The sequence below is a fragment of the Akebia trifoliata genome, chromosome 8 (genome assembly GCF_017979445.1).
Source record: "Akebia trifoliata isolate Shusen 1 chromosome 8, ASM1797944v1, whole genome shotgun sequence".
Classification (NCBI taxonomy): Eukaryota; Viridiplantae; Streptophyta; class Magnoliopsida; order Ranunculales; family Lardizabalaceae; genus Akebia; species Akebia trifoliata.
This window is the reverse complement of record NC_141382.1, coordinates 1266004-1280969: the sequence shown is the minus strand read 5'-3', so window position 1 is coordinate 1280969 and position 14966 is coordinate 1266004. Positions and strand designations below refer to the sequence as shown.

Here is a 14966-nt window from a genome sequence, read left to right as displayed (position 1 = left end):
AATATATATTTATCAATCGTAATTACTATAAAACCCTCATTCAATATTTAAGAAGCTTCAAAAATGATAGAAATTTGATGGGTATTTTGGTCAAATAATAATCAAAACGTGAAGTCTTGTCCAAATAAGCTAATTTGGTAAGGTATCAATGGGCTGGGTTTTAGTTGGCCCAACCTGCCCAGACTGTCATGGATCGGATTTGGGCAATTATACTAGGCCCGTTTAGTAATTTGATTGGTCTAAACTAGGCAAGGTCCATGTTTAGGGACGGAGGCTTCGGAGTTAGGCTAGTTGGAATGGTTTGGCCCAAAGTGAGTTATATTGTTACCTGTAAATAGGCCGATAAATACTTGCGGGTTAGGTCATGCTTGGATTTTGCCTGAACTGACCATTAAACGGGTAGGTCTTCCATTAGGTTTTAAGGCTTTTTTATAATCAAACAATTAATGTGGCCCAGCCCCATTTTGATAGCCCTAAAATTTGGTAATTTCGTGGGAAAGGAAAATATAAATTAAACAGTGTTCCTCTTGTTTAGGGCTACAACCTGGGCGGGCTAGCCCAAACTCAACCCGGTTGAAGGGCGAGTCTGGTCCGAGTTATGTAGAAGATGAGTTGAGCCTGGGTTAGAATATCTCTACGCAATTTCAATTCGGGTTGAGCTCAGGTTGATATTACGAGCAACCTGACTCAACCCGAACCCGATGGTATATACTAATATATAAATATTTTCATATTTATTATAGATTTTTATTTAGTTTTTTATTTCATTTTTTTTCTCGGTAAAAATCAATGGAATTCAATCTTATTATTATGAAGTTTGGACAATTAGTTAATATTAATGTGAACTTTGGTTTAGTATGGTTTGTCTAAATATTCTCTCAATGATAGATTTGAAGGTTGCATGTGATTTATTCACCATTAGTTTTTTTTGTATTTTTTTAAAATATCAATTTTATTTGCTAATTATAATGAAATTAGGATTATTCAATGAGCTCAACCCGACCAAACCGCCCAAAATTACCGAAAGGGCTCACCTGAACTCAACCCAATTTTAGAAGATCAAGCTCGGGTTGAGCTTGGGTTAGTGAGCTTAGACCTGATGGTCAGGTTGAGGGTTTTGCTACTTGGGTTGAGCCTGGTTTTACCCTCCAACCCGCCCAGGTTGCAGCCCTACTATTGTGGGATGCTATTTTAGCCTATAGGCTTTTCTATATGGACTAGGTGATCTTTTGGGCTTTTAAGCGCCATCTCATGTAAATGGGCTTTTTTATTGGACAATCCAATTAAAGAGGGTGCAGAATGCGATCCCACTAGTACCGTTATGTGATCTTAGAAGAAAATCACTTGGTTATGTTTGAGAGAGAGTTTTTGACTTCTCACCCATCAAAAGCACTTTTAAAATAAAAAAGACAATCGTCGACACTAATTTTTTAAATCCTAACCCCCAAGGGTTGGTGAGATAGCCAAGTCCACTCCTTAGGAAGCGGAGCTCTATAGTTCTGGGTCGATGTTATCCCTCATGAAACCATTTGTGAAAATTGATTTTTCGAAGGAAATATTTTTTGTCAAAAATCATTTACACGTCCTAAAGTCTAGAATTTTATACAATAAACCCATGACACTAAGGAAATCGAATTGGTGTATGCTACGGTTGAGCTCCCTTTTATGTCAACTATATGTCAGTGTTCTTGATTTTTCTAGAGTTCGACGGTTACGTAAGAAGCAGTTTATAGTTGTGACAAAAGAGCTGGACGGCAAAATTAAGGCATTATGTAATAAATTTGAGTTTGATAATAAATCATAATAATGGGCTTAGGTATGAATTATAATATTGGGTTTTTATATTAAACCCCACCTAACATAGGACTGTCCATTGCTCTTCGACTTTCGAATCTTTAGGACACAAAGTCATTGAGGATTTATTTTCGTCTCATCGATTTATAAGAAAAACAAGAGAGAGAAAAGAGTACCTAATCAAAATTAAATGATTTTTCTTTTTGGGAAAGTCAAGTGTTTTTGGCATGAGGTTGACGATGAGTAATTTATCTTAATCATTTTCTTTAAGACTCTCGTAGAAAATCAAGGGCAAGGGATGTGCCATCAATTTGAAACATAGGGAGGTATCTCAAATATTCACCAAAATACAAAAGGTATGTCTACAATTACCCAAAAAAGTTCTCAAAATTTAGTCTCCAAGGACGAAAATTCTAGTCTCCTAAACAATGTTTGGTGCACAAGTCTAATGTAAGATTAAGATGGAAAGATATCCCTCCTATAGAGCTCTCTTAGACAATCTATGACAGTCCTCAGAAAACCTGTGTTTTTTGTCTAATCCAATCTAAATCATACATTTGACATTGTACATCAAATTATTGTTCGAGAATAAAGAAGTCCTACAATCCATAGTTTCAAAACAAATTGAATCCACTTGAAACTTAGCCGAGTTAACTTGATTGGATTTTGATGTTATTTGATACCAATACTTAATATTTTTTTAATTTAACTTATTCAAGTCAACTTATGAGTCGAGGGCATCTGAGTCGAGTCGATTTGAGTCGTGAAGTTGTAAAACCATGCTACAAATTAATTACCTTAATAGGTAAAAAGAGAGAGGAGAGAGAGAGAGAGAGAGGCTCAGATCAGTACATGAGACTCAAAAGTCTCGCAACTGAAAAATGTGGATTGTGGAATGTGGTGGTTGAAGTTGTGTCAAAGGCCTAATATTTGATGTGAAATGAAGTTGGAAGTAGGCCAACATTTAATTAATGGGAACAACAAAATATGTCGGTAATGAAGTTGTATGTATGTGTGATAAAAATGGAAATTTTTTATACCCATTTAGCTAGATTTATTTGACTTCAAATACCTACTCCTTCTAATTCAACATAGGGAGTAGTTGGATCTCTTTGAATGGGTTTCTCTTTCACATCTCTCTCTCTCTCAAATTTCTTATTCAGTCGGTTCTAAGATTTTACATGCCAAAGTCACCCTTGTTGAGAATCCATAAAGTATTCAAAACCTAATTAGGGCACTGACTTGGACTTTTAATGGATATATTGGATCATATTCCTGAAATTCTCTCCATCCCGATCCGTTAACTTCATATCTGGATGGAGGATTAATTTGGATTCCCGTAAGGATCCAATTGATAACCTATTGGATTGATTTTGGATACCGTTCAAGTCCTATTCATATGATGTTTATTTAGACTTTATACATATCTAATTGATTTGTTTTGATTGCTATTCGATTGGATTGGATCTTAATATTGAGATCCAATAAAATCCAATCTGACAAAGAATGTCCAATTCAAATTGTCTTGGGTCGATTTCTTATTTGATTGTTACTAAATCGACCCGTATTCATTCATTGACAACACTCCCACACTACGCCACACTCTCTCCTCTCTAGATTTCTTCTTCTTCCTTTCGATTTTCATTTCTCCTTGATTTTTATCAATTACTTTTTTACTAGGGTTAGCATGATTGCAGAGAAAAAATTAATTTCTTTTAAAATACAATTTTTCTCAAAAAAAAATAGTGTTTGGGTTGGGGTGGATCATGAGATAAAAGCATTCGTATTTTCCCACCTTATTTAGCAAATTATTTTCCGAGGAATTCTAGTCGAAGAATATTTTCTTTCAAAAATGTGCAATACATGAGGAAGAAATTGAATTTTTTTAGTGAAAATATTTTCTTCACTGATTTTCCCAAGCAAATTCATACATGTGGTCTATTTGATAGCGCTGGGAAAATCAATAGGAAAATGGTTTTCCTTAGAAAATGTGATTTGTAGTTTATGATTGTGCATTCCTAAGAAAGTCATTTACCCACCCAAAGCTAATTTTCCTTCTTGTTGGGAAATTATTTTCTGACTCTCCCCCTAGAGATGATTAACCCATTTCTTGGTGTTATTTTTTCACGATTAGTCTGACCTACCAAACTTATTAAAACAATCTTTTCATATTTTTTTTGTCCTTGAAGATATTTTTCAACAATCATGAAGCCCTTTGACTAAATCACAATGTAACATAAGAAACTATGGGTACTTGATTTTTAAGAGAGAGAGAGAGAGAGGTTGCCTGATAAAGAAAGAAAACCACCATCTTTTATACTAAAATACAAACCCAAACCTAGAAGCAAACAATAAGAGAAAGTAAACCTTCAATCCATCAGAGAAAATAAGAGAAAGTAATTATCTAAAACAAATTGAAATTCATTTGATAATTTGAATTAATAAAAGAGTCACAATATTCTCACTCGAAAATTTTCATTCTATCTGTACTTGGTCAACATGACAAGTGCACAAAATCGTAGATCATTCTCCCTGTAATATCTGTGCACTTGCCACATCGACCGAGTGATAATTTTCGAGTCTGATTATCATTAGTCTTAGTAAAACATCTCTCACAATACTTTAAATAGACTTTAAAATTTATAATTAGTATTATATTTACTTACCCAAAAATAGTAAAATTTATCCTAAATAATCAACTTTCTAAAACTAGTATAAAAAAAATTAAGTTAGCTAAAACATTCATATTAACTTCAGAAATGAATACTTAATAATGATTTTCTAAAATAAATTCGAATTCAAACTATTCCAAAATACTTTAAAGCAAAAATTACTTCAAATTGAAATCGTAATCCAAAACGTACCTTTTGACACACGAAATGGATTTTTTTTTGTTACGATCATTAAATGTGCCCAACTGCCAACAATCATCATTTTAATCATAGCGCTCGTCATAAACTTTTTTTAATGTCACAAGGTTATGTCCGTCTGAAGGTACGGTAAGCATTTAGTTTTTTTGCCTATCTTCTTTTGTTCCTCTTGTTTCAAATAATTTTCCTCTTCACAAATTGTGATGAAAACCTTTGTATAACGATTTTCTATTATCAGGGGCTGATTTACAGTGGGGGCACTTGCCCCCCTCCAACCCAGAATTTTCAGAGTCTATGGACTTATGAGCTATTACGATAGATAATGGTAACGGATAAAAAAATACGTCGCTATTGCCCCTAACAATTTTTTTTTCACTCTTAGTTGCCCGGGCAAAATTCTGGCTCCGTCCCAAGCTATTATCCACCCATCTAAGATAATTGGCAAAATAATAAAGCACTAGTACTCTATCAAAACATTGTTGAAAGTGATATTGTTTTTTTTTTTTCTTTTTTTTGTTAGTGGATCAAGCTTGAATGGAACCAAATTTTAATTGAAAGTGACTTAAACTAAGTGCATATAATAAATATACCACGATCATTTATCCATGCATCTACGTCTCACCAAAATATTTTCTAAAAAGTATTTTTACTCTTTGAAAAAGAGAGGATTATCTTCTTTAATGAATAAAATCATTAACGGTTAGCAAAGAAACAAAAAAGTCATTAAAAAAAAAACCCAAGTATTCATAATCAACCCTGAAAACAATTAATTAAAAAATATAATTTCCATCTACTCCACATCCTAAACCTACCATTGTACATCAATTAGATGTATTTGCTTTAATTGCAAATCTTTTTTCCTAATCTTCATGGATGTTGCTTACGTATGCATGCATGTCTTTTATTTGTCGCTAGGGTTGATCTTCAAAATTTGTTTGCTTCCCATATGTTTCTTGCATATCTTCTTGAGATCATCTCAAAAGGTCTCACATTTTCTTCAAAGTTGTATCTGTGATTCTCATTTCTATATATAGAAGATTTCACAATTGATCTATAGTTTCAGAATTTCAGGAGACCTGCACATTTCTTTTAGCAAGCTTTGGGTATTACAAGAATAGCTCAAATAATTGATAAACTGCTAGAAAATCGATTAAGATGATTTGATCGTATGCAACAAAACCGATTCTTGCCTCAATTATGACAAATGTGCGAGATGAAGATTCTAAGAGAGAGAGAGAGGGGGGGGGGGTGTACATGGAAACGTAGATTAAGATTAAGAAAAATTACTTAGTGTCAAGTTCACCAATTAAGGATTATTTAGAAAAAAATCCCTCTACCAGAGTCTTTTAAGTAATTTTCCCTTAAGACTAGAGTCGTGATCAATGCATCATTATTCTTAAGATTATAAGAGCAGATAATAACAAACTGACAATAACATAAAATATGGATTTGGATAGAATATGACGTAACAAGATTCGTGTAGTCATCATCAAATTTTTTTGACAATGTTGATGATGACGCTACGATTTAATATGAAATTTCTACTATTGGATTATCATGCCGACGTTATTCATGTATCTTGTTTCTTTCTTATGAGATTTTTCCTTAAAATAAAATAAAGTAATATTTTAATTATCCATATTTATATTTGATTAAGAGAAATAATTTATTATTTTAAATTGTTTCCAATGACATAATAGGAATCTCATGGCATGCATAACAGTTGATTGGGAGGACCCACCATGCCACCCATTTAAGTGGACTTCTGTACGTAAACGACCTTGAGTTTCTTAATCCACATGGGTAAGAGCATCTCACGCATTCCATCCATTAATGGCCGACACAACAGTTCATCAAACCCTTTTGTCCAAATTTTTGGTCCAGAAATTGACCAAGCAACTGTTCTATTAAATTATTTTTTCTTTAGTCATCGTCCACCAAATAACATATTTAATGACTATTTTTGTATAATTTCCGTACGACATCCATATCAAGTTGATAGTACCATAACGAAAATCCTCTTCTATATGGATTTTTTTTTTTTAAAAGCTATTTTATTATGCCCAAATTATTGAATCAGCCATGTTTTATTCTTATATTTTCAAAAATGGCCATTTACCTGATTTTGTAATTAATATTTTTTAACGAAAACGGTTATATTTGCAAAGTTTGATTTATCTTGATCAGAGTCCATTAATCATCGAATGTAATCTTGTAAGAAGTTAAGGTTTATGTTAGTGTGCCATATCGAAGCCATCTCTAGTGTTTTAATGCACCATTGCTTGTAATGCACTACAACGCCACATGATAGAGCACTATTCGGCCAACCTTTGTGCATCAAGCAGCCCGTAGCGATGCAAATCTATCCAATGAGGTCCGGATCTGAATCCTCCCATTGGGAAGGTATGATCATGCACCCTCAGTGCATGGCATGGAGGGAGAACACGCGTGACTTTGATCCATAGGAATACTACAATACCAATCCCTAATCCGATCGATGCCATCCTTGCCATCCCAAGGATTTGTGATTAATAACTTACAGTCTAGATCTAGGATTCATGTATCGACTTCTATCGATACTCCCTTGTGCTATCCCCCTCATTAGTTTAATGTGGATTTGAAAAAGAAGATAAGGGGTGGATATATATGGTAAAATATAAAGAAAAATTATCCCTATGCCCTTAGATATCTGTTTAATCATATGATTTTGATGTGTAATAATAACAATTGGTGTGGTAATATAAGTTCTCTATAATAATGTGAAGATCTTTTTGTGCCACCAATTAACTTTTCTTAAAAAATATATATATATAAATAAAATCTAAGTTTTTTTTATTTATTTATTTTTTTTATTTTTTATGGGTAAGCTTGATTTGAACCCACTACCTCAAAATCTAAGGGAGTTCAGTAAAGAGTTCTCACCATCCAAGTGTTCTTATCATTGCATAGATTTTGCTATTTGTTAAATAAATAAAAATTTATTTTATATTATATTATTATTAATTAATTACAAACGTTTCAAGAATCGAACTGATTAGCAAACCAGGGTGACCTCAAGATTGTACCTCACATCGCACATCCTGACGTGAAAGTGTATAGCAACCATAGATGCTTTTCATCGAATGGTTCCATAAAATTTAACAGTAAGATGTGTGATGTGAGTTACAATCTTGAAGCCAATTCAGCATTATTCTTTGTTGAAACGTCAATCAAACGTTTATCTTTATGTGGACCTACCAGTGGAAGAATAGACATGCAGTAATTATAGACTCATTATATAGTTCACGGAATTAGGTATTAAGTCCAAGAGGGGGACATTGTCTCCTCTTCTTAATGTCTACTACTTCCTTGCCTCCCAGATTTTTCAACATACCTTCTTCGTCTTAAGGGCGAAAGGTAAGATCATGATTTTCTCGTGCCTCATTGACCTACATGATTTTACATTTTACAATGATTTTATTATTATAGAAATGTCAATAATAAAAGTTTATCTCAATTCGAATTAGAAAATAGAAATACTTTATATGGTTTTGATAGAAAACCTTGATGATGGATAGAAATCCTAGTAAAAGAGGAACTCTAAGCCTTCAATTTTCACGGCACCCCAATAATATTTAATGATTCTAGAGAAATCAATAAAAGGATTTTGAATTGAAGTGATCTCCATTAAACATTAAAACTCTAAGGCCGAACCAATATAAAGAGAGAATCGAAGATGAGTCTGGAACTTAGAGAACGTTAATCAATCGGTTCATATGATTGGGGATTAGCACACGATTAGGCATTAGCATGTGGTTAATGAAAAGGCACACCTCTAGCAAATCAGCCAATTGTTATGTGGAGAAGATTTAGAATATGTTAAATCTCATACATTGGATAAAATCAATGAGGAATAAATATTACCAAGAAATCGGTTCTATTATTTAATAGAAGGTGGCATGTGCAAACGCACAGCACATGTGTCAAAAGCGCTTATTTGTAATTTAAAGTATGGATTAAAGGGTTTTTGAAGATTAAATAGTGAAAAAATGATATTTTGTAATTCTGAAAATTAATCAACGAGATTATAGGGTTGTAGTCTCGTGGGTTGCAATTTTCTTGATTTTTAGTTAAAATGACCCTGATTGTATTAAGTTTAAATGTAAAGACCGGGGCATTTCTAAGATCCAAATTTTAGAGTTGAACCACTTCTAATCCACCACTTCTCTAATTATAATAGTAAAGTTTAGTGGTGGTTAAACAAAAAAACTGATTAAGGAGTGACCATGGAATCATTATTAATGAAATTAGAAGTAGAGAGAGATTAATTTTGGGGGTATTATCTCCCAAAATTAAAACATACATTTTTTCACAATATTAGATGGATGAATGGTAAATGGACAAAATTATAAACGAGTGTATCTAAAGAAACTTAGAGATGAAATAAATAAGAAAACAATTGATATGGTGTGAGCATAAACAATAGACCAATTAAATCATGACCAATGAGAATGCGTTGATGCAAGTCCACGTATTTAAAAATATTGTTGGTAAATAATAAGAGATTCTATTGCCAGTCCAACTTTTGCCAACGCCACCCCAAACGTGCGTAATTCTTTGGTGATTTACATTTGAATTGGGTGGCATTAGCACAAGTTGGTGTGGCAATAGAATATCTCATAAATAATCAAGATATGACTTAAAATAGAGTTGAATGATCAAATATGATTCACAGTTGGAATAAGACATAAAAGAGACACACTATAATCCAACGCAAAAAAATAAACCCACTGTATCACCATGGAGTCTTACATCGCATGGTTGACTCCAAGTTAATGGCACCATGGGAGCACCAATCTTCCCCTAAATCAATTGGAGTTATTTTCTTTCTTTAAAAACCAAAAGGGTGCCCAAAGTCAAGCAGTCTTCAAATTGTTAAAAGTGAAGGAAATAAAAATTAAGTTGATTGATGTACGAGCTTTTATTTTTTCACTAGATACCCTCCTATATCATGAGAATAATCAAGGCCGACAACCCTTTGTCTTTGGGTTGAAAGTATTATCGAGACATTCTTTTAATGATACCAAACCTGAATGTCATAGCTACTATGTTATATGGGCCGATGGATCATATAGAACTTGGATCGAGGTCCTCATTTAGATCACGAGGATTATTATCTAAATGAAACCTCAATCCCTTAAAGTTTATTGTCTAGATTAGATTTGGAAAAAAAAAAATTATTAATTCAGGTGAAAAAATACCATTTATTTCATTATTTTTGAGTTCTTCAAATTTTGTGATCTTCATTCATGTGGCAACTGACCATGTTCACGGCTGAGGTCCATGCTGTCCATATAGATTGGTGGTCCAGTCTCATATATCTTTGAGGTTCAAATTCAATACATTTTTTTTTTATCACATGTCGGATAATAATAATGAGCCATCGGAATCTGACCCACATCTCTGTATAAAAAAAAAGGGCCATGGGTAAGGAATCTGACATATTTAAGAGGAAGAAAAGCAGAGATGGTAAAAGTGACATATACAGGTAAATTTCAAGGTAGCTTTAATGATTCGACAGAAATGCATGGTGCTTTCAATGATGTCTGCTTCATCACATGTCCATCTCATTTGCAGAAGAGTCGTGCTGGGGTGACATAAAGGGATCGAGACACAGGGGTGACACAATGACTTGGTGGTGTGCATATTACCATAGATGTTTTTCCACGAGATACGAGTAAAAAGCATCTATGGTTATGTGCGTGCCACCATGTCATTTGTGTTACCCTTGTGTCTCCGTTTGTGTCATTCCAGCATTTTCCTTTGTAGAATCACACAAACATGGATACAAATTAAAGACACACCCATATTTCGAACTCACTCACATGAATTTATTAGTTGACTAGACAATTTTCTGTGCAAATTAATTTCAATTAGTTTTGGGCTGAGGCACCTTGAACAACTAGAAGTTTTAGAAAACCATGGTTAGAAGTTTGAACAAATTCCATGACCATGAGTCTCCATGACCTTATGAAGTAAAGTTGACATAAAGAATTGTAATAGAAAAGTTAAAATAATTTTCTATTTGTTACTTTAGCAAATAATCAGTTATGAAACGCTAGATACTTTTTCCCCATATATGTATCATCAACAGTTTGATTTTGTCTCCATGCATAACTCCCCCATCAACCTCCTTATCACCTTCCTTGTATAGTGGGCCCTCTAATCTCCTTATTTATATCAACTTTACTGCCATACTCTTTCACAACCTACTTGCCTTCCTCTCTCTCTCTCTCTCTCTCTCTCATACACACACACTGCATTTAACCACACAATCATCCAAATTTCTTCACAGTTTCTCTTCAAACATGTCTCTCCTACTCATTCTTTGTATCATATTCATGATTCCTTCAAGTAATGCTCAGGCTTCACCTGGTTACTTCCCAAGTTCCAATTTTAGGACCATAGCCTTTAATCAAGGCTATAGAAATCTGTGGGGTCCTCAGCATCAGAGACTAGATCAAAACACAGTAACCATTTGGCTTGATAGTAGCTCAGGTTGAGCTTCGCTTCATGTTATATATTTATTCTTATTAGTGTAACTCTTTAAATTTCTTGATGGGTATCTGAGATTTTATTTATTTTGTATTCATTTTTTTGCTTGATTTTTCAAAATCAGGAAGTGGGTTCAAGTCAATTTATCCGTTTCGATCTGGGTACTTCAGTGCAGCAATCAAGCTTCAAACTGGTTATACTGCAGGAGTGATTACATCTTTCTATGTGAGAATTGGATTAGTGATCATGATTTATTTGAGATCATTCTTCTTTGTCCATGTATGTACGTATGTACGTTTGTACATATGTATGTATGTATGTATGTATGCATACGTACGTACTGGTACATACGAAGGTGTGAGTTTGCTAAGTTGGTTAAAGTTTGTGAGTGTTGATACGACTTGGGTTCAAAACCGTTTTCACCTACTAAATACTAACTGCTAGCTTGCTTATAATAATTAAAAAAAAATGTATTTGTATGTATGTATGTATAGAAATTACGTATATAAGTATGTATTAATACAACTTATAAGTATGTATTAATACAAGTTAGTGATCAATTATCTTATGGTGTTATATAAATTTTTATTTATTTATTTATTTATTTTTCAAATATTGGGTAATGGCAGCTTTCAAACAATGAAGAACATCCAGGTAATCACGATGAAGTTGATATCGAGTTCCTTGGAACAACACCGGGGAAGCCTTACACCTTGCAGACAAACGTATATGTCAAAGGAAGTGGAGATGGAAGGATTATAGGAAGGGAGATGAAGTTTCATCTATGGTTTGATCCTACAGCAAATTTTCACAACTATGCAATTCTATGGAATCCTAATGAGATCATGTAAGTTGTGAATATTCAACCCCAAGATGCTACCATATAGTATATATGAATTAACTCTATTATCAGGACTATACTATTATTTTCTACTATAATGAATTTATTTTATTAATTAAATAAAAAATTACTAATAAGTGGCCAAACATCTATCAAAAGGGGAAGATTTAGTATAAGCTCACAATTCCCAAGACAAGGATGAAATAGTAAAAGAATACCTTACTTTAAAAAGAAAGCCCTTAACAAAAATATAAAAACTAATACAGCTTATGTTGTCACACCAACATTTTTATAATACCCCAATTTAAATATATATGTATGGTGAGCAGATAATTATTCAATTTTACGATCAACACCTTTTTTTTTCCATTTCTTATTATTCTTATTCTATAAATAAACTTTTCCCTTTCGAAGAAGAAATCGAAAGTTGGCTGTTGTAGGATTGCTTAAGCAGGATGAGTTTCTTTTTTCCTCTTATTATTTTCCTTCTATCCAAAAAAAATTTCCTTTTTACAATTGTCTATTATCTTTATTTGGTGGGTCATATATAATTTTCTTAATTGGTGTGGCAATATAAGCTTTTGAAACAAATTAGTAATTCAAATCTTCTCTAATCTTTATTTTTTAACTTTCAATCATGGTCTGAAAAGACTTAATGTGGCTTAATGGTAGGCCACCATTGTCTTTCTTTTTTAATCATAAAATAACTCTAACAGTATATCTATGGGGCTCAATAATGGACATTATTTTTTCCTTTCAATCTCATATGCTTGAATTTGTGTTTACTTTGATTTGAAAAACTGTTTATATATAAGTCCCTCTATCAAACCATCAAATTTTTGTATGTAGATCATACTCAAAAGGGATGGTCTACACCAATAAGAAACCTAAATTTAAAATATATATTTTGTATCCATATATGTTTGTGTGATGGTAGGCAAGGTGTCTAACAAGTAATTGTTTTATGTCATGGGTTCAGATTTTTGGTGGACGACATTCCCATAAGAAGGTACCCAAAGAAGAGCGACGCCACCTTTCCCCAAAGACCAATGTGGGTATATGGATCAATATGGGATGCTTCACCGTGGGCCACTGAAGATGGGAAATACAAGGCCGACTATAACTACCAACCGTTTGTCGGTAAGTACACTAATTTCAAAATAAGTGGATGCTCCGCCAACGCACCGGCCTCATGCCGACCAGCTTCAGCCTCGCCATCCCCCTCCGGTGGCCTGAGCAGTCAACAGTATTCAGCCATGCAATGGGCTCAGAGGAACTATGTGGTTTATGACTATTGCAAGGACTCCAAGAGAGATCATTCCCAAACACCAGAGTGTTGGCTTAATTGAAGTCAACAATAGCCATGCACATAAGATCACTCAATTTCTTTACTTCTCTTATAAGCCCTTGGAGAGTCTTGAGATGGGTTCCACTTGTAATCAAGAGTAGTTGAGCTTCCAAGCCTCCAAGATTTGAAATTTTTATTTGTTTTTATTATATGAAGTAGTTGGTGATGTACATCAGTTCAAATAAAAAGAGAGAAGGAAGATGGGGTGATGAAACAAAAGAGATTGGGTTGGATTGAGTGTCTTCAATTGTCATTTCTAAATAAAGGGTCTTGTATTTGTATGTGAGTGCATTTAATACCACAGAAGTTGGTGAAGATAAAGAGTTTTGCAAAATGAGAAGGAGAATTTATGCAACAGCAAGAAAATATATATATATATATATATAAGCCTTTTGGAAATTGGAACTTCATTGTTTTCTCTAATTTTTTTTTATTTTTCAAAAAAATTCCAATAAATGAAGGAATAATGATTTTCTGACGCCCCTGTCTTAAGCATGCCCCCATCACAAAACTGTAGATCATTTGCTTTGAGATATGCATAATCATAAATATTTTCTTGTGTATCCCAAGGCAAATGATCTCCAATCCTCTGATAGGGATGTAAGGGGGTGTGTGTCAGAGGGGGGACGTCATATTATCTCAGCTTTAAAGGAATAAATTTCCTTGAGTTCATCCAAACTATAAATCACATGGATTCCACTATAAAGAAAAAATTCACAATTACAGATTACACCATTTCACATAAAATAAAAATATATACCCCCAAAAAACATAATTAAGAATTTTTATAACACTAATGAAATTATAAAAATAGTCTTGGGAAATGATGAACAATACTCCTAGCTGACTGGTACATCATGCTCCACAAACCATATCAGATGATGAATTCTTTTAAAGAATTTCAAGTTTTATTTATTTTATTTGAAAGAAAAGTTTATCAAAACTTGGTTGGCGATCAATTTGAGAGAGTTGGTCTCAAATTTTCTTATCCCATGGAAAATCATTCTTTGGGTGGAAAAATGTCCTTTCAAATTTCACAAGAAGTATCAAAACAAATATGCGCAAATCAAATTTTCCAAGGAAATTTATTTTGTTAACTTTAAAGACTATATTTTGTTTGTTTTGCAAGTTTGATTACATCAAATGGGATATAGAAAATTTACTGAGGTAAAGAAAAATGACAGCTAAATGACAAAATTAATAGTTTTTTTGGAAGAACTAAAGAGAAACTTTACTAGAAAAATTCAAATAGAAATGATATTTTAAATGGTCATTTCATGAAAAAGCAATTTTTTTAAAGATTCTTCTAAAAATCTCTTTCTCATGATGCCAAAAAGTGGGGAAAGACTGGTTGTCTAATAATCCATGCATCTTCTAATATCAATCTTATCACTTACTATAATTCCCACTAGAAGAAAGTTTTGTGGGACAATTACTTAGATATACTTTTAATACAACCAATGAGTAAAATGTTTGTGTCATAATCTAGGGCAATCATATTTTTAAGAGGGTAATTCTTAGTTGTGATATTTTTGTTCACTATTTTATTGGGTATTTCTTCTTTCAAAATGTAAATGTT

At 33.1% G+C, this 14966-nt stretch overlaps 1 protein-coding gene across 1 annotated transcript; it reads left to right on the top strand.

The window, feature by feature from the left end:
• The first annotated feature begins 10909 nt into the window (after positions 1–10909).
• LOC147395317 (putative xyloglucan endotransglucosylase/hydrolase protein 32) lies at positions 10910–13668 on the top strand. The gene is made up of 4 exons (XM_086450766.1): positions 10910–11201; positions 11323–11423; positions 11828–12045; positions 13019–13668. The coding sequence occupies exons 1-4, from the start codon at positions 11012–11014 to the stop codon at positions 13386–13388; spliced, it is 879 nt and encodes a 292-aa protein (XP_086306892.1). The 5' UTR covers positions 10910–11011; the 3' UTR covers positions 13389–13668.
• The last annotated feature ends 1298 nt before the right edge of the window (positions 13669–14966 follow it).